Source organism: Helianthus annuus, chromosome 9 (assembly GCF_002127325.2).
Source record: "Helianthus annuus cultivar XRQ/B chromosome 9, HanXRQr2.0-SUNRISE, whole genome shotgun sequence".
NCBI lineage: Eukaryota > Viridiplantae > Streptophyta > Magnoliopsida > Asterales > Asteraceae > Helianthus > Helianthus annuus.
This window is the reverse complement of record NC_035441.2, coordinates 158,351,595-158,374,404: the sequence shown is the minus strand read 5'-3', so window position 1 is coordinate 158,374,404 and position 22,810 is coordinate 158,351,595. Positions and strand designations below refer to the sequence as shown.

At 36.5% G+C, this 22,810-nt stretch overlaps 1 protein-coding gene and 1 long non-coding RNA gene across 2 annotated transcripts; both read right to left on the bottom strand.

Annotated features, from left to right (window-relative positions):
• Positions 1–5,386: 5,386 nt before the first annotated feature.
• Positions 5,387–7,679, bottom strand: LOC118482192. The gene is made up of 2 exons (XR_004867649.1): positions 7,359–7,679; positions 5,387–5,913 (listed from the first exon to the last, which is right to left on the bottom strand). It is a non-coding gene; the product is annotated as an uncharacterized LOC118482192 (long non-coding RNA).
• On the bottom strand, positions 6,164–7,684 carry LOC110879203 (uncharacterized protein At5g19025-like). Its single transcript, XM_022127620.2, has one exon. It carries the CDS (start codon positions 6,945–6,947, stop codon positions 6,306–6,308), a length of 642 nt encoding a protein of 213 aa, XP_021983312.1. The 5' UTR covers positions 6,948–7,684; the 3' UTR covers positions 6,164–6,305.
• Between the last annotated feature and the right edge of the window lie 15,126 nt (positions 7,685–22,810).

Sequence of the window (22,810 nt, the reverse complement as noted above, 5' to 3'; positions counted from 1 at the left end):
TCTTCTATGGTTTGGGGTCTAGCTGCCTTGACTACATGTCTAATCTCTCCAATTAATCCCCAGATGTAACGGGAGATTAACACTGGTTCAGGTGATGCAAGGGTAGGTACTATTCTAGCATATTCAAAGAATGTGGTAGTGTAACCCTTACTGTCTACCCCGACCATTCTAAGATTCAGAAATTTATTTGCTATTTGTTCCTTTTCATTAGGAGAGCAGAATTTCCTTTCTACCATATTTTTGAATTCTTCCCATTCCATGTTATAAATTCTATCACTTTCTCTTGACTGGAGGATAGTGTTCCACCATTCTAAGGCTGCGTTTTTAAACAGATTTGAAGCAAACATTATCTTATCTTCTTCAGCACATTTGCTTATTTTCAGAACGGCCTCAGTCTTCTCTATCCAGCGTAGGGCTGCAATGGGTCCTTCATTGCCCAAGAATTCTATTGGCTTACAGGACCAGAATTCCTTGTAAGAACAACCATATGGCATGGTTCTTCTTCTTTTGGGAATGGGCGCTTGAAGTACGGGTCCATTGTTCACGCTGTGTTCCGGTTCACTTGGTCGTTTACTGCTATGCTTACTTTTATTATTCGTTTCTTGAACTGTTTGAATAATAAATGGCATTGCATCTATAATTCTTTGTGCCACTATGTGTTGAACGACACTATTGTCCATTTGGTTTCCATTGTTATTATTGTCCGGATTCTCATTAACCATGTTAATGTTACTCTGGTTATCGTTATCCATATTACGCTCATCGTATTTCCATACGAGGCGTTCTCCCACCTGTCGCATTCTCTCACTGCTTTCTAAAATTTCCTCCCCAAAAGTCCTAAGTTCTTGGACGTTTTCTGCACTCATTGGGGGTGCAGGTTCTAGGACTGGGTTTGGAAACTGGGGTACGGGTTCCTGATACGGAGGCATAGGGGCCTGGTACGGGTATGGATTCTCTAAAATTTCCCTAACATATGCATCACTAATGTTGTAGGGATCTTGAGGATCTAACCCTGGGTAAGCTCCTAAGTTGGGCATTGGCACATTTTCCTGTATTGGGTTCTGTTGCACGTAGTCCCTAACATCGTCCCACCAGGGGTCGTAGTTGTTTGGGTCTAGGGAATCTGGTGCAGGTACCCTAGGTATCTCCTCCGGGTTGTAATCAGGCATTTCTATCTGGTTTTCTACTTCCATGGGTTGGTTTGGATTTTGTGGTTGGGGTGCTAGCATTTGTTCCAGGTTTGGGTCAGCAGCAGTGGTTGCTAAAATATGGATATTAGCGATACCCCTATTGAGCATATCCTGATTATAAGCATCAGTCTCTCTTTTCCTACGCTCGTGCGCTCCCCTACTGAACCATCCCCTCTTTTTCTGAGGAAATGGCTCTTCAGACTGAGCCTTAAACACAAAGATTCCTTCTTCCGTGTCAGCAGAATACCCTGAGAGGGCAGGCTGAGAAGAGGAGATGCCTTCGCTCCTAGCCGAACCAGACAGTTGACGATAGGCGTCAGAAGGTCCTTGGTCGCTCATACTGTAAACTAACAAATAGTCAGATAACACATAGCAAGAAATACAATTATACACGTATTTCCATAATTTATTTCCTAACTCTTTGAATTTTGATGTCAGCAAAACACTTCTGTGGCTGAATCAGTGGCATAGCTCTGATACCACCTTCTGTCACAGCCCCCGATCCCTAGTTCCCGGGAACGGGCGGCCGTGAACCAGTTTCGGTGGTATCACGTTTATTTATTCAATTTGGCAGCGGAAATTTTCATCAGGACCGTAGTTAGGAAATGTTAAATCAGAGTAAACCACCTCGTTTAATAATATTAAACATATGGGTAAAAACCCAGGTTTTTAATACACACGTTTCATAGGAATAAATATTATTTATTTATTAAAAACATCTCTTTTATTCTTAGGTAACTTTATTGCCACTTTTCCAAGCCTTCAGTGCTGTCCAGCTGGCTTCTATTTGGCTTTCACATATTGTTACCTGAAACGCGTTTTAAAAACATTTTGTCAGTGGAAATACTGGTGAGTGAATCCCATTTTAATCAAGTTTAAGTAAAAACCAATTTGCAGTATTGAGGGCACATCCGCAATTACATTTGTATCCAAGACATCACAATTAACATCAGTGGTACGGTCATACTCAACTTATGGGATGTTACCACGCCAGTAACCAATTTTGTATACAAAATCCCAACATACCCACTATAATTGTATTCTTTACAAATACTCAATAACTGCTTTGTATATATTTAATTTAGTGAGGTTTTGTAAAAACAGTAAACAAAAAGGTTTACAAAAGGTGAATCAACTCACATTGCTGTCTTAGGTTATTCTTTAGGGTTTCCTGGTGAATATCTATAAATTACACAAATGCACGTGTGTTAGTATAATAACCCATTTTAACATTAGTAATACCCTCCCCGAGACGGCATTCCAACGACTACGTCGGTCAGAACCACGACAGCCGTTACGGAACCCTAGATCAATCGGGCAGCGTATCTAATACGTCTCCAGGGGTTACAATACTTACATCGTAGCAGAACCTCGCTATTTTAGGGGGTATAATGCCCGGGTATAATAACGCCACTACAGAAAATTTGAGAAAGAAAGAAAGAAATGAGCGAGACGGACTGAAGGCTGATGGCCTCTATTTATAGGGCTGTAATCGCGTCTTCACGCGGCCCGCGTTAAGTAAGGCTAGGCCTTACGCGGCCCGCGTCAATGTGGGTCAACGGCGTAGCTTGGTCCGGTCACCACTAGGCTTGACACGATGTTGACACGTGTCAGCTCCGGGTCGTGCCACAATTTAGGACACTCGCGGCCCGCATGAACTTAGGCTATCTTATAAGCGGCCCGCATGAACTTATGATTTCAGCGGAGTATGGTTGCATTCTAATGCGGCCCACGTTAAGTTGAGGTGAGGTCTATGCGGCCTGCCTCAACTTAATAATTATTGTTTTTAATTTATTTTATATGTTATATTGTATATTGGGCTCGGTTTTCACATACGGGGTGCATATAAAGACATGTTGAGACATTTAAAGATATATTAGGGTGCCAGAACTATTATGAGGGTGTCGGTTTTACCGAGGGTTGTTATACCAGGCATGTTCGTGTCATTGAACCAATTACATTTAGTCATGTTAAACGCATCGTGCCATGTAAGAAACTTATTTAGTTAAATGTATTGTGTTAGAGTTGAATGAAAAGCTCTCAATCCAAACACTAGTTTTTATACACAAAGATGAGGTGAGCGGTTTATGCATCAAATGTGTTAGTCTCTATCATTGGTATCGTAACAAACTTTGAGGTCAGGTTGCCAAGTGAAGAAATGCACGTGTCAGATATTATTCCTCTAAGATTGTGTTGACTTGGTGACATACGTGTCTAGTCATGATCTCAAAAGTGGTAAGTACCCACCCAACACATGTTTGGAGCATCTCGGCTATCAGTGACGGATCTAGAAGACAAGATCAGGGGTATCCTAAAAACATTTATGGATCTAGAGGTATCCTAATATTTGCTCACTGGTATCCGCGGCACATAAAACAGAGAGAATATTTTTTTTGCACTAAATTTACACTCGGCCAACAAAGTTGGGGTAGCCCATGCTACCCACTTGTACACTACATTTGCCACTGGCTTAACATATGAAAACTAGAAAATTGGGAAAGAAACCAATGCTGTTAGATCCTCACTTTGATTTGTATCATATAAAGGATTGAAGAAAAATCTCCAAGTCTAGTTATCCATAATAATACTTTAGAAAATGACTACGAGTCGGAGCCTCTAAAGCTAGCCTAGATGCTCCGAACATGTTAGAAAATGAAGCCTCTTATGCGATAGGTGTGGAATTGCTGAAGAAAACGTAGACCATGCGTTTGTGAATTGCATTGTGAGGAAAGGAGTTTGGTGGCAGATCCTTTTTTGGCTTAAAATCCCTTTTCCTGCAAATGTGGAGTCACTAAAGGAAACGATGAATCTGTTGAAGCAAGCCCCAGGCGATAAGAGATGGAAACGTCTTGTGATGATGGTGGCGATGGCAACTGTATGGCGAATATGGCACACTTGGAATCTTAAGGTTTTTGAAGGAAAGTATATTCACCCGAGGAAGACGGTTGATTTTATAAAGGAGGATGCCTTTTTATGGACGTGTAGTCACGCTAAGATCCCTAACCCATAGAGATTATTTGATCGGTTATGTATCAAGGGTTAGGTGCCTTTTGTCCATGTGATTTTTGTTGTATAATTGAGCCCCTTGTTGGCTCTTTATATATATAAAGCGATCCATCGACGAGAGGAATATATTATCATTCTCAATATGTTTTAAGAAACTAGGCATACTAATATTACAAAATATATAAATAACATTAATTACTACAGGAAGGATATATAAGATACGTTAGTATTTGCTACATGGGGATTCTAGAAAATCAAGTTTCAAACCGTGTATATGAGTACATCGAAAACTTGCAAGCACGATGAAATGGTTGTGGATCCACAGGTGATGTCCATTGCCTGTACAAGTTGTCGGTAGATGTAGTTAGTGATGTCAAATAAGGTGTTAATGGCAATGTAATAGGTTTAGCGGTCTTTAAAGTGAATCATTATGTTCAGAAAATGATTTTCTATCATTATATATCACTAAGACTTTTTATGCATAATAACCTTTTAAATTTTACAATTGTTTTATCTTGTCTATACCTCCCTCCAACGATCATGAGAATCTAATTTCCTTCGTTCAAATACTCAAAAATCAATTTTTTTATCTGTTATTAAAAAAAGAAAAAACAGTCAAACCCTCCATCCCCGAATATGTCAATGTAACATCTCACAACAGATTTATATAATAATAATAACTTTTTCAGTATTACTAGTACATATTGTGTGTTATTATCACTGTTTAAGAACACCATCCATAAAAAAAGATAATAACCGTAATTTCTTACTATGATATATGACTTCCACAGTAGGAGCTACAACTGAGACGAGACGAGGATAGAATATATATATGTGTGTAAATATACATAAATCTATTACATGTATATACGTGAGTACATTTCATGCAAGCAAAAACACACCGTTTAAACTCTACATATCAGATTTTAGAAACAAGTAAAACAGTCAATTTTTGAAAATAAAAATATAACATCGGTAATTCACAGTTGATTGAATCAAGGAACTTATAAAAAACATATATATATATGTATCTATACTTTTTGAGATCTAACAGAATAAAATGTGAAGTAAAAACACATTTCCTACAAACAGATAAAGTTGCCACACAATAAGGCCGTAGAGAGAAAAGGGTTGCTACTCGCTAGTCGACCAAGATTGGGCCGCAATGGCAACAGAAAGGAATACTTCTGTCTGAACGCCAATAGGAGGCGACTAGCATTCAACAAACTTGTCAACCCTTAGCAAGAAGCTAAGAGACACAAACAGAGAGTACAACAACCAAGCACCAAAAACCAAACAAAACCACCCAACAAAGTTATTGCTCCAATACTCTTCCACTTAGATCTGTGATGGATCACCAGAAAGAAGTGTCCTTAACCTCCTGAACCATTTAAAGACAAGTGGTAGTTCCATTTAAAACCTTTTCGTTCTGCCCCCATCCAAAGTGTCCAACACGTTAACATCACCACCGCTTCCAATGCCTTATGTTTGGAACTGACCCGATATCTGTTGGAATCGATAACTGCAGGCAAGCTCCGATTTGCATCCAAACCTCTCTAGCTAAACGACATAAGAGAAGGTTGAGGTCCACCAATTCTAAATTACTTCCACAGTCGGATAAAAACACGCCTCGTCTTACCAAAGCTTCTCTAGTCGGAAGAGCTCCTGAAGCAGCCCGCCAAACGAATGTATCGCCTTCCAGAACAGCCTAACTTCTCTAGAGAGGAATAGTTGTATCAAAAGAATACAATGATAATAAATTACAAATAAACTAATTAACTCATAACTTATAGTAATGATAAACATTCTTTCAATCTTACATTCATAATAAATCCAAGGGATATATTATATGTAATCTGACTAATATATTCTATGTAATCATAATCTTGTCATCCACAGAATCAACCATGAAAGCAAAAGTGTCCAAGGATAATACCAAAGAAAAGCAAAGCAAAGCACCCATGATAAGAACATCAAAGCATAAATCTTTATATCAAAATCTCATCACAAAGTATATACTACTAAAAAGATTGTATATGTGCCATTCATATCCGTACACCTTATTTTAATCATGTTTTATACGCATCTAATCACAGAATCATCTTTTATCTACTTTTTGATCTTTTTGTGGTTCTTCTTAGGGCCAGGCACTTCCAATCTACCAACAGAACAACCACACCTGGCTCGAAAAACAAGAACCGCTCGTCCATTAATCGGAGCCAACTTCTTGAGCTCAGCCTCCAACTCCTTATGGTAATCTCTTGGCAATTCAAACAACCCTTTCTTCAACCCAATATTCCCCAAATTAGTACCACCATTTGAAGAGCTTGCATTGGTCAAACTGTTGTTGGTTTCAAGCTGGATGTCGAATTCGGCTGCCTTGTGCAGCCCGCGACAACCCGGTTTACCACATTTGTTAGATGTGCATATCGTAATTGCCAAAACAGCCATTGATGCACTGAAAATACTAAGGCCTAAACACCCATAGATCATGGGAGCTTCAAGAACCTCATCTTTCACCAATAAAAAAACTGCTTCAAGAAAATGAAAGCCTTGAAAGAATAAAAGGTTTGCATAGGGATAAATAAGGAAGCCACAAGCACCAATCACAGCAATTAAAATGATCAAATCGATCAAAGCAGATGGAGACTGTTCACATGTTGAAATTGGACTTCTTTTTGATGATTTATGTGAATGATTAGCCATGTTCATGTGTTGGCTAACCGGGATTGAGCTATGGAAACAGACCATTTGGGTGAATAATAATAATTATAATTCAATTCAAACCCACAAACAAAATCAAATTTTGATCACAACCCAATAACCATATCCAGGTTATAAAACAAACCCACAAACAAAATCAAATCTTGATCAAAACCCATAAACCGTATCCAGATTAAAGACAAAGCCACAAACAAAATCAAATTTTGATCAAAACCCAATAACCATATCCAGATTAAAAAACAAACCAACAAACAAAATCAAATCTTGATCGAAACCCAATAACCGTATCCAACCAAAACCACAAACAAAATCAAATTTTGATCGATACCCAATAATCGTATCCAAATTACAAACAAGCCCACTAAATCGAATGGAAATCAGATCAACTATCAATACCGATTTCAAAACAAAAAAAGAAAAAGAAAATGAAAAATTCACCTGTAAGTATCAAGATTTGTCACCAATCAGATCAACGAAAGAATCAAAACCCACCACTGAAACGTAACGAATCGAACAAATTCGATCAGAAATTGGGGAATTTTGAAGGGTGATAACTGATAAGAGGTAGGTAAATTGCCGGCTGAAGAGGGTGTGGAGAGGCAAATAAAGAGGATTAATAAACTCGTAATGGAGTGATTAATTGAATTCTTTATCGGTCATCGTCTCTGTTGAGTAAAAAAAGCAATTCGCCATGGTTAGTGAAGGTTTGGGCTGAAGAGGTTAATTGTGCAGATTGGGGCCTCTTATCTAACAATTATGAATTATGAAAACAATGGTTCAATAATTTGTTAATGATATATACTTTTATATTATGGGCCTACTAGGGGAGTAGGACTTCCTTTTTCTACCACATATGAATATGAATTATGAATTAAATAATAATATATCCTTTTATGTAAAATAATAATATATTATTACATTATTACCATAAACTTTATTTTGGTATATTTTGTGAAGAATCCATGCACTTTTTGAAAAAATGTTGATACTTTATGGTGTTTGTATATTGGTTTTGGATTGGTTCAAATAGTTAAGTATGGTTTAATGAGTTAACTATGGTGTTGTGAAAGAACAAATCAAATTAATCAGTTTTAGTTTTATTTTTGTGGCTGACTGTTTAATGTTTTAGTTTTGTTAGTTTAAACGGGTGTCTTTCTTCAAAATCATTAGTTGGTAATAGTATTTTTAGAGTGTTAAAAGAGGACTCATAAACACACATTCCAAAAATGAAGAAAAGGAGTAAAATAAATTGTTAAACGGTTTACGGTTAGTAACTTAGTTCAGTTTACATGGCTAGTTCTAAGGCTCAATTCATACCAAACTGTTAAACTGTCAAACTGTGATGTACCACCCCATATTATATAAACCAAGTTTACAACGATCACCAGAAGTTGAGGGCCAAACATGTCAATTAAAAACAATCATTTCAAGGAAAAAATGTCATTTTTGAAAAATTGATCTCTGTGGGTCGTATCACTCTTGCTATATATAACGTATAACTAGTTATTTCACAAACCCTAGTTTTTTATACATGGTTATGCCATACAGGTTGTGTGGCTATAGGCCGCACGCGTCGTATAACCTATTAGATGTGTCAAAACCTTTTTAGCCACATTGTATACCCACATTCCATCGCTCCTGTTATGTTTTCCACGTCTCCCACCTAGTTCTGGCACATGTGAATGATCCTTATGCATATAACCGAGAGTTTAACTTATGTAAAACCTCATTTCCTCATTCGAAGCGAAAATCAAGTGTTTGTGTGTGAGAATCGAAGCTTCTAACTTTTAAGTGTGTTCTTGAGAGTTTTAGGGAGTTATGTGGTGGTATTCTTCAACAAGCAGAAATTTGGTATGATCTTAGGCTATTAACATAAGCATACGTGTGTAATAATCAACAATCAACAATTATTATTCAACACTAAGAACATCCATAGTGTGAGGTTTGTGGATGAGTCAGAATGGGGTGGACAAGTTTATGAGGTTCCTCCACATTATGGAGGAAGTCCGTTGTGGAAGTTTGGATATTTGGTCCGTGTATGCGAACTTGGTTCGGTCAAAGCTACCACACACAAATATTATATATGTGTGTGTGAATTTGGTTTTAATATTTTCTAATAGGAGTTTGTATGTTGTGGGAAAATGGGGTTTTTTTTAAGAAAGTTTGGAAATCTGATGTGACGCCCGGATGACACTTTGTAGAGGTTTGTGAGTGCTTGAAGACTTCTCTAAACATTCATTTGGTAAAAAGAAAATTTAAGTTCACAAAACCCCCTTTTCATGTGAATTATAAGACATTATGAATTTATGGAAGTTTTATGTTCATTTTAGGTTATCAACAAAATAATAATTTTATGCCATATGGGGTCATATGACACATATAACATAGGAGTTGCATCAATCGAGGGAGCCATCTCATATGACAAAATAATAATTTTATGCCATAAGCCTCTGTCCAACAGTTCTTGAAGTTGATTTGACAACTCCTGCAACTCCCCAGGTGCAAGACGATATGGTGCGCGAGCAATCGGAGCAGCTCCTGGTGTGAGATCAATGTGGAACTCCACTTGACGATGTGGAGGTAAACCTGGAAGTTCTTCGGGGAAAACGTCAGGAAACTCACGAACAACAGGTAGGTCTTCGATTCTCTTTTCCTTAGACAAGGTGCCAGTAACAAGTGCTAAAATAGCAGGGTAGCCCTTTCGCAAACATTTCTTGGCTTTCATGGATGAGATGATGTTGACGGTTGCACCGCTTCGATGACCCTGGACAGATAAAGATTCCTCGCTAGGGAGAGGTACACGCACGATCTTCTCCTTGCAAAGTATATCTGCTCTGTGTTTGGACAACCAGTCCATCCCAACAACTATATCAAAACTACCAAGAGTGATAGGGAGAAGGTCCATGTCAAACACTTGACCCATAAGGTCGAGTTTACACCCTAAAAGTATATGCGAGGCTTCAATAGACTTGCCATCAGCCAATTCCACTACGTTTTGGGTTTCGAGAGGTGTTGGCGTTAACCCTAACTGACGACTGAACCCCAAAGACACATAACTCCAGTCGGTACCAGAGTCAAATAATACAGTAGCTAAAATACAGTTGATAGAGAACGTACCAGTCACGACATTGCCATCGTTCCTTGCATCCCCTGCTCCAATCGTAAATGCTCGCCCGCGAGCGCCATTCCCACCATTATTCCCATTGTTATTTCCATTGTTATTTCCCCCGTTGTTGTTCTGGCGATTACCCCCATTGTTGTTGTTGGCATTCTGATTCAATTGTGGGCAATCCTTCTTGAAATGCCCTTCACTGCCACACTGATAACATCCCCTCTGATTACCCCGATTCTGCTGGGGTTGCTGCCTTTGTTGCTGTTGCTGAGGCTGTTGCTGTTGTTGCTTGGGGTGTGGAGCTCTACAATCTTTCGTCATGTGACCCACCTTGTCACACCTTTGACATGCTCGACTACACTGGCCATAGTGGTGGAAACCACACTTATTGCACTTCGGCTGTTTTCCTGCATAACTAGAAGTCTGGCTGTGGTTCTGATTCTGACTGACGGAAGACGACTGGCTAAACTGCGGGTGCTGTTGTTGTCAGGCTTCTTTTGCGACTGATTCTAGTTGGTCGATTTATCTGCATCATTCCACTTACGCTTGTTGTCCGTGGTGGTGGTAACAGTAACAACAACAGTAGTAGTAGCAACACGTGGTGGCAGCGAGCCACGCTCCACCTCCTGATCAGTGATCTTGTGAGCCAGTCTAATAATCCGGGGTAGGTCGTTGAGATTCACTGTAGTGACTAATCCCTTGACTTGTGGTGCCAATCCCTTAATGTAGAGCTCGATCCTGCGAGGTGGTGGTCGGGATAAGTTGGGGCACATGTTGGCCATCTCGTGAGACCGTTTCGTATAAGCCTCGATCTCAGATCCTTCCATCTTCAAGTTATAGTACTCGTTTTCCAACTTTTGCACTTCATCACGTGGACAGTACTCTTCTCTCATTAGTTCCTTAAAATCATCCCATGTAGTAGCGTTTGCCATCTCAATGCCCAACATCTACACCTGAGCATTCCACCAAGTCAAAGCACCGTCCTCCAAGGTGCCGGAAGCAAACTTCACCCTGTCCCCCTCTGGATAGTTGCACATAGCAAAAACGGATTCGGTTTTCTCGAACCAACGGAGCAGTCCCACGGGACCTTCAGCTCCACTGAAAGTTTGAGGCTTGCAATCCATGAACGTTTTGAACGTACACACAGGTGGATTGTTCTGGTTTTGATTCGCTTGCTGACCTAAGGACGTAAGAAAATACAGCACACGGGTAAGAATTGAGTACGCAATACAAGAATAAAGGGTATTTGGCACATATCGTACCAGCTTGATAGGCTGCCAAGGCCTCAGCCACACGTGTGTTAATCAAGTTTGTCAACTCAGCCTGAGTCATCGCAATGTGACCAAGCCCATGGCTTCGTCTGCTCATGATTCTATATGAGAAAAGGGAAAAGGTTAAGAGTCGAGATAAGGTAGGAGTCAAACCTCACGATGACTTCTCAGACCGCTAGTTTTACATCAAACAACAGGGCGGAACCCCTTTCATACTCGTTAAACCTTACTGGGACTCACATGCACCCCACATTATTATCATGTGTGCACCCATAATAATAAGGCAATTTGCATGCTCATCTCAGTGCCTCTTAACTCGCACTAAAAGGTTCCCCACATTCAAACAATAAGACGAAGGATATTGAAAAAGAACTAGGAATCACAAGTCGAAGGGTAGTGTTGAACTATCAAGCATCATTAAAGCATGTAATACAGGTAATCATATCATGGTATGTAGTTTCGTGCAATTCGTGGGTGTGTGTCTACTAGGTAAATAATGCATAAAGTAAACAGATGACGAACCTTGCAATCTGGAGCTGAGTGTCATGGTCGTTTTCGATACTGTTCGGTTATAGTCTGGTTTTATGAAAACGTTTTAAAACTTAGTTCACTATAACCAGTGGCTCTGATACCAAACTGTCACACCCCAAAAAATACCACAAGCGGAAACCCTCGCGAGGCGTGTGACGTACCAGGATCTAGCCACTAATCACATTGAACCATAGACATTTAAAATATGATAAAACCTTTCATTAAATGAAATTGCATAATTCAAACACCATTTAATAAAATCAACATGTTCAACGGAAGCATAATAGTTTGTTTAAATAAAAGTGTACAACAATGCAATATTGAGAAGCGTCCAAATGCCACGACCCATGACCACTCCAGCTTCCCAGACAGCAAGTTCCTTGACAGAGTACCTAACGACCTGCAAGCATGCAGAAAAGTGTATCAGACAACGCTGGTGAGTTCACTGCTTGTTTTAACCGTTTAATACCAAGTAGTGACTTATGATATGTTATGTTATGCTATGTTGATAATAACTCGATACCGCAGACGGCCCTTTTTGCCCTTCTCCAATGCTCTATCAAACATTGGTCATGATTTAAAGTTATTAGTTCACACCCGTCCTATCCAGGTACGTCGTGAGGGTGCCAAACCTTATAGTGCTATCAACTAATAACCCCGTTGCCCTACAAGCAACTAACCCGGTAGTATGATGGGACTTAAGTGATAGAGAGTGAGTGTATTATCCAACATCAACATTTACTGAAAACTGCCTCACATCCCCTACAAGGATGTGGGTTTATGAAAACTGCCTCATATCCCCTACAAGGATATGGGTTTATGAAAATCCGTTTATTTGTTTGCCTGTCCCCACCAGACGCATGCTTGTATTGAGAGAAGTGAACTCATCTTGGTTTGCTCGGTAAGAAGAAATGCTTGTTTAGACTAAATCAACCAGGTCCTATTTAAATTACCCACAATGGTTAGGACTTCATCTATCTTTGTATTCAATAATCCATTACATACACACATCATGCATTACTTGGTACTCATACAAATCAATCAGGAAGTTATGCACAACAATCAGTTTAATACAATGGTCATAAACATGTGCAGTCCATTCGATTCCAAGTTCACCCGTGACCGAGGCCCAACAGGCCCGTGTGTGGGTTTGTGCGATTGGGTCGATATTGTGCTCAAAGGGGATGGATTTGAGGCTTAAAATATTGAAGTTTACAACATTATAACAATCTTTACAACAACCAGAGAAGCAGTATCAATAGATCAAATGTTATGAACTTGGCTACTTCCCAAAGTCGTACCGAGTAGGGCGGGTCATTTAGCCTTTTACTAACTTGTAAGGTGTTCTACAAAGTGAGAGGGTAGTACAGGTGGTTCAGATGCATCGTTAAATCCCTCAATGATTCGGATGACGCAGAAGTCCTGGAATAAGAACAACACCGACCCGAAAGAATTAAGGGAAACATGCATCACAAGTGCACCCAATGGCAACCAAAACATGGAATCCATAGTGGCTAATTAAGTTGATATACAATTTAATGAATTTCAATCGAAAGAAGTCAAGATAAAAGAAAACAAGATCCTTCAAACCAAGAAGGAAGATTTGAAAATAATGATTACTAAAAAAAAATATGGACTTAGTGGTGTTTTTTTTTTATATTCTGTAATGTTTTAAAAAATTTAATCATGTTATATTTTATTTTATTTTTACTTCGTATGTAATTATTATATATAATAACAAAACTTGTTTTAAAATCAACAAATGGTGGAAGAACAACACAAAATTCTATCTTCACTTTCAGTGACCGATTACCAAGGGACCATCCATCAGGAAACATTTCCATCTCAACGACCAGTTTTGGCTCACCAACGTGGATAGTCGTCGATCGGTAATCCTTCGCTGATAATCTTAGTTTGTGGGTTAATGTATCCAGTATCTATTGAATCATAGAGGTAACAATGACAGCTATTTTATTTTCCGTATTTTATTCTCTTTATATTTTATTTTTTATGGAATATATCCGTTGATTCATTGGAGATTACCGACGGATAGAGTCCCTCGATGACTTTTTCGCAAGTGATACCCAACTAGTGTATCTACTTTCACTACTAGAAAACTACTATTATTCCTATCAAAATTTCGTACGCATTTACTACGAATGAAAATGCCGACGCATTCCTTACGAAATTCCGACGTATTAGAAGGGTCTTAGAGCATTCACATCCAATCCATCAAAATATACATACATTCCACTAAAAAACAACTCCTATATCAATATATTTTCACTAAAAACAAATACTTTTTCTCTCTCCTTTTCAATTAAATAATATTATCATTACATTTTTCTCTCTCCTTCACTCACAACCACTTTCAATATATATTAAAAAAATTATAGTGGGTGAACAGTGTTCCCTCAAATATACAGTTGAACAGTAACATTTTCTCTCTCCTCCACTCACAACCACTTTTTATACCCTTTATAATATAAAAACCCTTCCTCACATATTTTGATGGATAGAATGTGAATGCTCTTAGTTTTGTGACAAAAAAGTACAAAAAACGACAAATTGGTTTGCGTAGGAAAAGTGTCGGAAAATTCCGACAGATCTCCGACGAAATTCGTTTTCATTTTACCCATTAGTCGGAAATTCGTAGGAATCGTTATGCGTAGGAAAAGTGTCGGCAATTCCCGACGGAATTCATACGGAATCCGTTTTCATTTTTATCATCGGTAAGAAATGCGTAGAAATCCAATTTATCATCATAATAAAATGAAATTACCGATATTAAAATGAAATTAACGCCATTATTTTTTTTCGTTGCTGAAATACGATTCGAGTATAAAACATATTTGATTTATACGCTAGCCACAGTAAATATATATATATATATATATATATAGAGGACAAAGATCCGTTAGGAACTACCCTTTATTGCGAGAACCGCGAGAACCAATGTGAACACAACAAAAAATGCCTAAAAATAGCTAAAAAACACTTAATTTTTTTTTAATATTTTTATAAAAAAATCGCTACTTTTAGTAGCCAAAAAAAAATTTTTCTTGGCTACTAAAAGTAGCGATTTTAACATAAAAATATTAAAAAAAATTTAGATTTTTTTTAGATGTTTTAGGTTTTTTGGGGGTTTAGTTTTTAGCATTTTAGCTTGGGGGGGGGGTTTAGGTTTTTGGGGAGGGGGTTTAGGGTTTTTTTTTTTTTTTTTTTTTTGGGGGGGGGGGAGTTAGGTTTTTTTTTAGGTTTTAGTTTTTAGCATTTAGCTTGGGGGGGGGGTTAGGTTTTTTTTTTTTTTTTTTTTTTTTTTTTTTTTTTTTTTGAGGGGGGGGGGGTGGGGGTTAGGTTTTTTTAGGGTTCTTTTTAGGTTTTTTTAGCTATTTTAGGTTGTGTTCACATTGGTTCTCGCGGTTCTCGCAATAAAGGTGGTTCTCGCATGAACCTTACCCTATATATATACATACATATATATATATACATATATATATATATATACATATATATATATATATATTATGACTAGGGGCATGAATTTTCGACACGACACAATCCTAACATGAAATTCGTGAGTTTGGGTTTAGGCTACATGGGTTCGAGTCAGATTCAGGTCGAACCCGTTTAATTAAATGTGTCGTGTTCGGGTCAAACTTGTCGGGTTCATGGTTTCACCCATTCTCCATAACAACAAAACCAAGATAGGGAATAGTTGTTTACAATAAGTGAAGGAAAAGGGCGGTAGCCATTTTTTTTCTGTTTTCCGATTGTATATTTACTTGGCACTTTCTTATTGGTTCGGTTATATTACGATTTTACCCCCAGTTTAAAATTATGAATTTGCCCTATGTTTAAAGTTACGGTTTTGCCCCTGGTTAAGAATTACAGTATTGATATCGCTTTAGTTTTTGGTAAATTACGATTTTACCCCATCCAAAAAGTTACTATTTTTCCCTTAGTTAAAAAATACAGTATTGCCATCGTTTTGGTTTCTTTAAAAGGTGTGTGGGGGAATAGTGTCAGGCTGCTGCATGACACTCCCACATTGGCCCGGGTATGTTATAATTTTACCCCCAGTTAAAAAATATAAATTTGCCCCTGTTTAAAATTACCATTTTGCCACTACTAGAAAATACACTCCTCTTGACACACGAACAATGACACTCGCATATTTTATGACATTCAAAAGAGTATGTCAAGAAAAAAATGTCAAGGTTTACAAAATTTAATAAATTAATGACATTTTTTTTGTGTGTCATGTTTTTAGCCTCATAAAAAAAACAAGATTCATCTTGACACGCAAACAATGACACACGCTCATTTTATGACATTCGAAAGTGCCTGTCAAGATAAAAAATGTCATGGTTTTACAAAATTCAATATATTTATGACACACTTTTTTGTGTGTTATCCTTTTAGCGTCATAAAAAACAAGATCTATCTTGACACTTGAATAATGACAAACGCTTATGACATTTAAATGCATGTCAAGAAAAATTGTCATGGTTGTACAAAATTTAATAAATTTATGAATCTGTTTTTGTATGTCATCTTTTTAGCATCATAAAAAAACATTATATAAATATAAGGGTTAATTTCGTGTAGCATTGTTTATGTAATATGGACATCATGATTAATTTCCAATAGCAAATCATGGGAAAATTTTAAAAACTGTTAAAGAGAAAATTGTACGGACTTATGAAAAGTGATATATATCTAATATATTAATTAAAAATTATATTAACAATGTCTCGTTTAGGCTTATGAGCTGGGTTGAGCTCGGGCTAGTTTACTTAACGAGCTTGTTTTTAGGTTCAAGCTCGTTACAATTAGGCTCGTCATAGTGGTTTTAGGATATGGCCATGTTGTTTGGTGTTGGTTTTGGTAGGTACCCTATCGACGAGGCGGTGTTTTCGCCGGTCTCTTATGATTTCTCATCCCACCCGCTTCTTCCCATATCCAATTTTTTACTCTAATAACTATGATGACTCTTAATGAACATGTTGCACGCTATTTTATATGTATATTTTATAAAAAAATATAGTAAATATGGAAGAATATACATTTCTTATTTTAATCCTGTAACAAAAAACCCTAGAATATACTTATTTTTAGTATATACTTGTATTTATTAAAAAGAGAAAACTTGTTTCATCACTTTTTAGGCGCTAAACCTCCTATAGCAGGAAGCTCCCGCTTGGCTACACTATTCGTTATAACTCATTTGCTCTATGCCTCAATTCCTCACTAAACACACACTGTTAAGAAGTTATCCATCTCTTTGTTGGATTTTGGATTTTGAAGAAACCATTGGGTTCTCAGTTAGTAAATTGGTAACCATTTGAGTTCAATTTTTTAACTTCGTTAAAATTATTTCGCCAACTCTTGTCAAATGACCAAAATGCCTTAAACCCAAGCTCTGACATCCACAAACCACTATCAACCTCCTTTTTAACTACCACAACATCATGAGCAACCACCATCATCAACCCCGTCAGCCACACCCACCATTGTCACCGCTAACAACCACAACTATCACCGTAGCCATCAACTGCCACGACCGTCACCACTCGAAAACCCAAACCCCACCATCACCGATCTAAAAGAATCTTGATTAGGGTTCTTCAGAAATATTCAAAAGTTTGTTTTGGTAATTAACTTTTATATGTGTTAAACGATTAAAACATTTAATTAGTTTTAATAAGTGCAATACATGGTAACATTTATTAGTATAGAATAAAAATAAAAATACAAATTGACTTATATAAATTAAAGTACTAAATTATTAAAGATAAATCTATTATAAAAGAAAATTAATAATATAATTTTAATTGTAAATAAACATATTATATAATTTAAAATCCAAATTGGCTAAATATAATTAAAAATCTAAATTGGCTAACTCGTTAATATAAATTGGTTAAATATAATTAAAATCTAAATTGGCTAATTGGTTTCTAATCATGTGTAAACTACTGTCTCTAACTTGAGAGTAAATTACTTTTTGAGTACTTGTGTTTTAGTGATTTTAACAATTTGAGACCAAAATCAAAATATTTAACGCCTTGAGTCCCTAGACACTTTTTTTTTTATAACCATTTGAGTCCTTTTGAGTCCAAATTTTAACCTTTTGAGTCCATTTTTTAACAAAATTGGACTCAAACGTTATAAAGTGAACAAAATTGGAGTAAAAACGTTATAAAATAAATGGCTAGGGACTCAGAGTAGGGGTGAGCAAGAAAACCGAAATAACCGAACCGTAACCGAATAACCGAAATAACCGAACCGAAACAAAAACCGACGGTTCGGTTTTCAGATTTTTAATAACCGAAAATTTCGGTTCGGTTTTCGAATAAACTTTTTCAATAACCGAAAAAAACCCAACCGAACCGATAAGTTAAAATCCATATATTTTTATGTTTAAATTTAAATTGTTTAAGTGTTTAACCCAATGCTAGTAGAAAATGTTAATTTAATTCTTGAATGTTAAGTGTTTATAATAAAAAGTTTATAACTGAAATGATTTATTATTACCTATAAGATATAAAAAAAATTTAATATAAAAATTAAATTTAATAAAAACTTTGAAGAAACATAAAAATATATTAGAAGGTTAGGTTTATGTAAATAATATTAATTAAAGAAGTTAACTATAATAACTTAAATATAAACATATAGAAAGATTGTTATAATATAAATTATACTTTTTTTATTTTTTTGAATCTTACATAATTTTGTTCCAAAAACCGAAATAACCGAAAAACCGAACCGAACCGACGTAAAAACCGAAAAACCAAAACCGAAAAAAACCGAAACCGAACGGTTTTTAAAACCCAAAAACCGACATTTCGGTTTCGGTTTTGATTTTACCCAAAAACCGAACCGAACCGAACCGAACCGTGCACACCCCTAACTCAGAGCGTTAAAATTTTTGATTTTGTACTAAAGTGGTTAAAACCACTATAAGTTATTAATCGGATCAAGATTTTTATACGTAATTTTTAGTTATATATATATATATAAACACACATTTTTATATGTAGTTTTCTAAATTAGACATGTCTTAACCCCTCATTAACCCATTATTTTAAGTAATTGGAAGGAATTTATAAGGTTTGGTCAAAATTTAGCCGACGTCTCACCAATATTTGGCCAGAATAGGATCGCCTAGCAATTAATCGATGAACCTCCGATTAGTAATAAATTAGCTAGTAATCATAGACTAATCAGTATTTTTACAACCATCACTGTAACATAGAGATTTAAAAAAAATTTACTCCTCTTAACTTATTCACCCTTATTCAAAGATGAGTATACGAGCGTCATTTTCATATTGAAATATTTAGTTTTCCTCTTTTCATCCTCAAACCCTTTACCTTCAAAATTTTAGTTTCCCTCCTATCACTCTCAAACATCATACCCAATTCATCCTCAAACCGCACAACAAACCTAATTTCCGGTGATCGTTATGTGGTTCAATCGCCAGAAGCGTTCAATCGCGGTGATCTTCGGTTCAATAGCTGGGTTCCATCGGCGTGTAAGATTGGTTCCATCGCCCTGCTTAAGTACTGTTCTTCAATCGATTTGACTTCTACGTTTTCAATAAGCTTATATAATGCATAATTTTTGGTTTTATTTGAGTGATTGTAAATTATTAATGGGTGTTCCATATTTGATAGTGATATAGCTCTTTGTATCTGCCATTTCTTGTCTTTGAATGTTTTTTTAATGTTTGTTTTGTAAATGATTTGATTTGTAGATTTTTGGTATTCTTACACACTCGTTTAATTGTTGCAAGGAGAAAATAAAGGGTTTTATGTATGCAAGAAGAAGATGGTAACTTCTCCAGAAACATTTTGTGGATTCTGGCCTGCCCCATTTCGAAATTATCTGGAATACGTTGTTAATCTGGAATACGCAACGTATATTTCATTTTTTTAATGGGATACTTGGTCTGGATCTGGATATTAGATCAATCAATACCGATGGTGCTCAGAAGGTATGTTATGTTTACAAAGTATGACACACATGGTGTATGGGTTTTATGAGACCTGATATGCATAACAAAGTCAGCATTTTCGTTTCTGATATGTTTGTTGGCATGTATGTATACTCACTCTATCAGCTGCTTACTGGACACAAGCAAGGAAGATTGACAATGGATTAAGAAGATGATCAACAGCAAAATAAGAAGATCCGCATGGGGATGCCTGTAACTCAGTGGATAACTGTATATAATGCTCACCTTCTAATGAAATAGAGGTATTGCAAAACATTTTGCTTATGTGCAGGACTTGCTTTTGTTGTGTGAAAAGTAAAAGGAGATGATGAGAATAAGATCTGGCAATTTTTCCACATTCACTTAAGATAATTTTGTTTTATGTTTAACCAGCTCAAATAGATAAACTTTTAAAGAAAAGGTAACCGAAAACAGTGTTTTATGTCTAACCAGCTCAAATAGATAAACTTGGGTAACTGAAAACAGAATGGGTATTAACCGAGGTTGCCAAAGTGCTACTTAGGCCGGGGGTGTGGCTTAACGCCACTCAACCACCATAGCGCCCTGGGTCGCCATCGACTACAACGCCGCGAGTAAAGTGTTACTAGTTAAAGATAATTTATATGGAGGTCTTAATAAGTATTTAGTTTCAAATTATCATATAAGTTATCTAAATATGTATCTTGTATTATTTGTCCTAGTTTTCACCAACAATATCTAAATACCAAGGATAACTATAAGTTTTTCAAAATTCATAGTATAGATTGCTGGCTTCTAGAAAAAAAAAAAAACAATATCTTCATAAACGGACTGAACCGTTGGAGATGGAGTTGCTAATATAATAGGTCGATTGAGTGCTTTTGAACCGTCTTCCTTTGTGCCGGTAGATTGGCGAATTAGATTAGTAGATTTACCGGATTTTCAAAATTAATATCTTATTTACTTTTTGTTCATTTCAAAGCCCATTTACTTATATTTTATAGTAAACTAGCAATAAGACCCGTGCGCATTGCGGCGCGAGAACATCGCACATCGAATGGATTAGTCCAAACGTCGTGTGATGCCTTAAACGTATGGAAACGCGTGTTTTGACGTATCGGATTGAACCCGAAGTAACCTATATAAGCATTGCGATTAGATCAAAACATAAAGTAAATCGAATTTATATGTGACCCGACTCATACATAGAAAATAAACTACAATTTGACTCCACACAGTTCGAAACAAAATTAACGAAACATACATAAAATACGCACGAATACATATTATATTTGTCCTGACTCGTCTACCAAATCGAAACGTAGACCAACTCAAATTTATAGTACATAAAAATATGCACGTAAAAATGTTTTTTTTAATGAAAAAGTATTATATTTGACCTGACTCGTTTTCTAGAAAAAGTTTACGTCGAAACATAGAGCCAAATCATATTTACACCGACATGTAAATAAATTATGCACGTAAAAAATATTTTATTTAAGTAAAGGAAGTATAGGGGTAAACTCGAAACAAATTATAGGTAAAAAACTTAATAGGTTAAAAAGGTTTGTAAAACTATGCCAAGTAGCACCAATGCCACACCATTGCCAGCGACCCCAAATCGGAAAAGTTCGTAAAAATAAAATAAATAAAAAAGGATAAAAGTAACACCGAACGAAAAGCAGACGTAAAATTGTTGAATCACGCACGCCCGTTGTGAATTAATGCCAAGAAATTAGACCGAACGTAAAACATAGAAACGAATAACTAAGTCGAATGGGAAAAAATAAACGAACCTGTCAAATGGGAAAAATATACCAAAAAACGGTGAACCACACACACATGTTGCGGCATGTTAACTTGTAAAATTTAGAACGAAATGTAAAACAAACAATCTATGAAAGGTGAAACTTATGAGGGGCCGAAGATTAAAATAAAAAAATGTTAGGGTTAAATTACAAAGAAAGAAAAGCATTGGGTTAGAAATGAAAAATCATTTTTTTTTTAAAACCTCCCCAAACATGAGGTACAACTCCATAAAGCAATATTTTGTTGCTAATTTATAGTTTATAATATGTTAACGAGCAAATTTGGCATTTTCGAAGTTGATGGTCTTTAAAGGGGACGCTATAATGTAAAGGGAGGCTTCAAACCTATGGGCTCTTATAATGGATTCTGGCACTGTATCACCTCTCAAGTTTACCAACTCTCTCCCTTATTTCTCAACAAGGTTTTTCATGCTTTAGGGTCTTATTTGTTGAATGATTTATTTTAGATAAGGGTGTGAATTTCTGACACGACCCGAAAATACGACACGAACCTAACACGAAATTCGCGGGTTTAGGTTTAGTCTAAACGGGGTCGGATCAGTTTCAGGTTAAACCCGCCAACCTGTTTAGCTAAACGGGTTAGGTTCGAGTCAACCCAGTCGGGTTGGTGGGTTGACCTGTTTAACCCATTTCTATAATATTATATTTTTTACAATATGTTTTATGTTATACATTAAATTTGGTGTGTATTTTATGTTATACTTACAACTTAAAAATAGAAATTGACATAAGATTTTATGATTTTAATGTCATTTTACTATCTAATTTGTGTTTTTTTAGTAGATGTCAATTTTAATATATTAATTTGCTGAAAAAAATAAAAAAAATAAACGCGGGTTCGGGTCAGCCTGCGAATATTCGGGTCAGGTTCGGGTTCATATGTATGAAACAATTTTCGGGTTCGGGTCGGGTTGAACCCCCCAACCCGCGAACACGGCCCGTTTAGCACCCCTAATTTCAGACTACTAAGCATTTTGTTGTATATTAACGGATTAGATTATGCAACAGTGGGAGAAATCCTACTATATTAGCGTGATAGCATGTGCGAACAACGGGAGCTCTTTGGTTAAGGGTAGGGACAATCATATCATGTAAAGCTGAGTGTTTGCCTGCTTGCTCTCTTATCCTCTAGTTTTTTTTTTTTTTTTTGTATAAAATGTAGG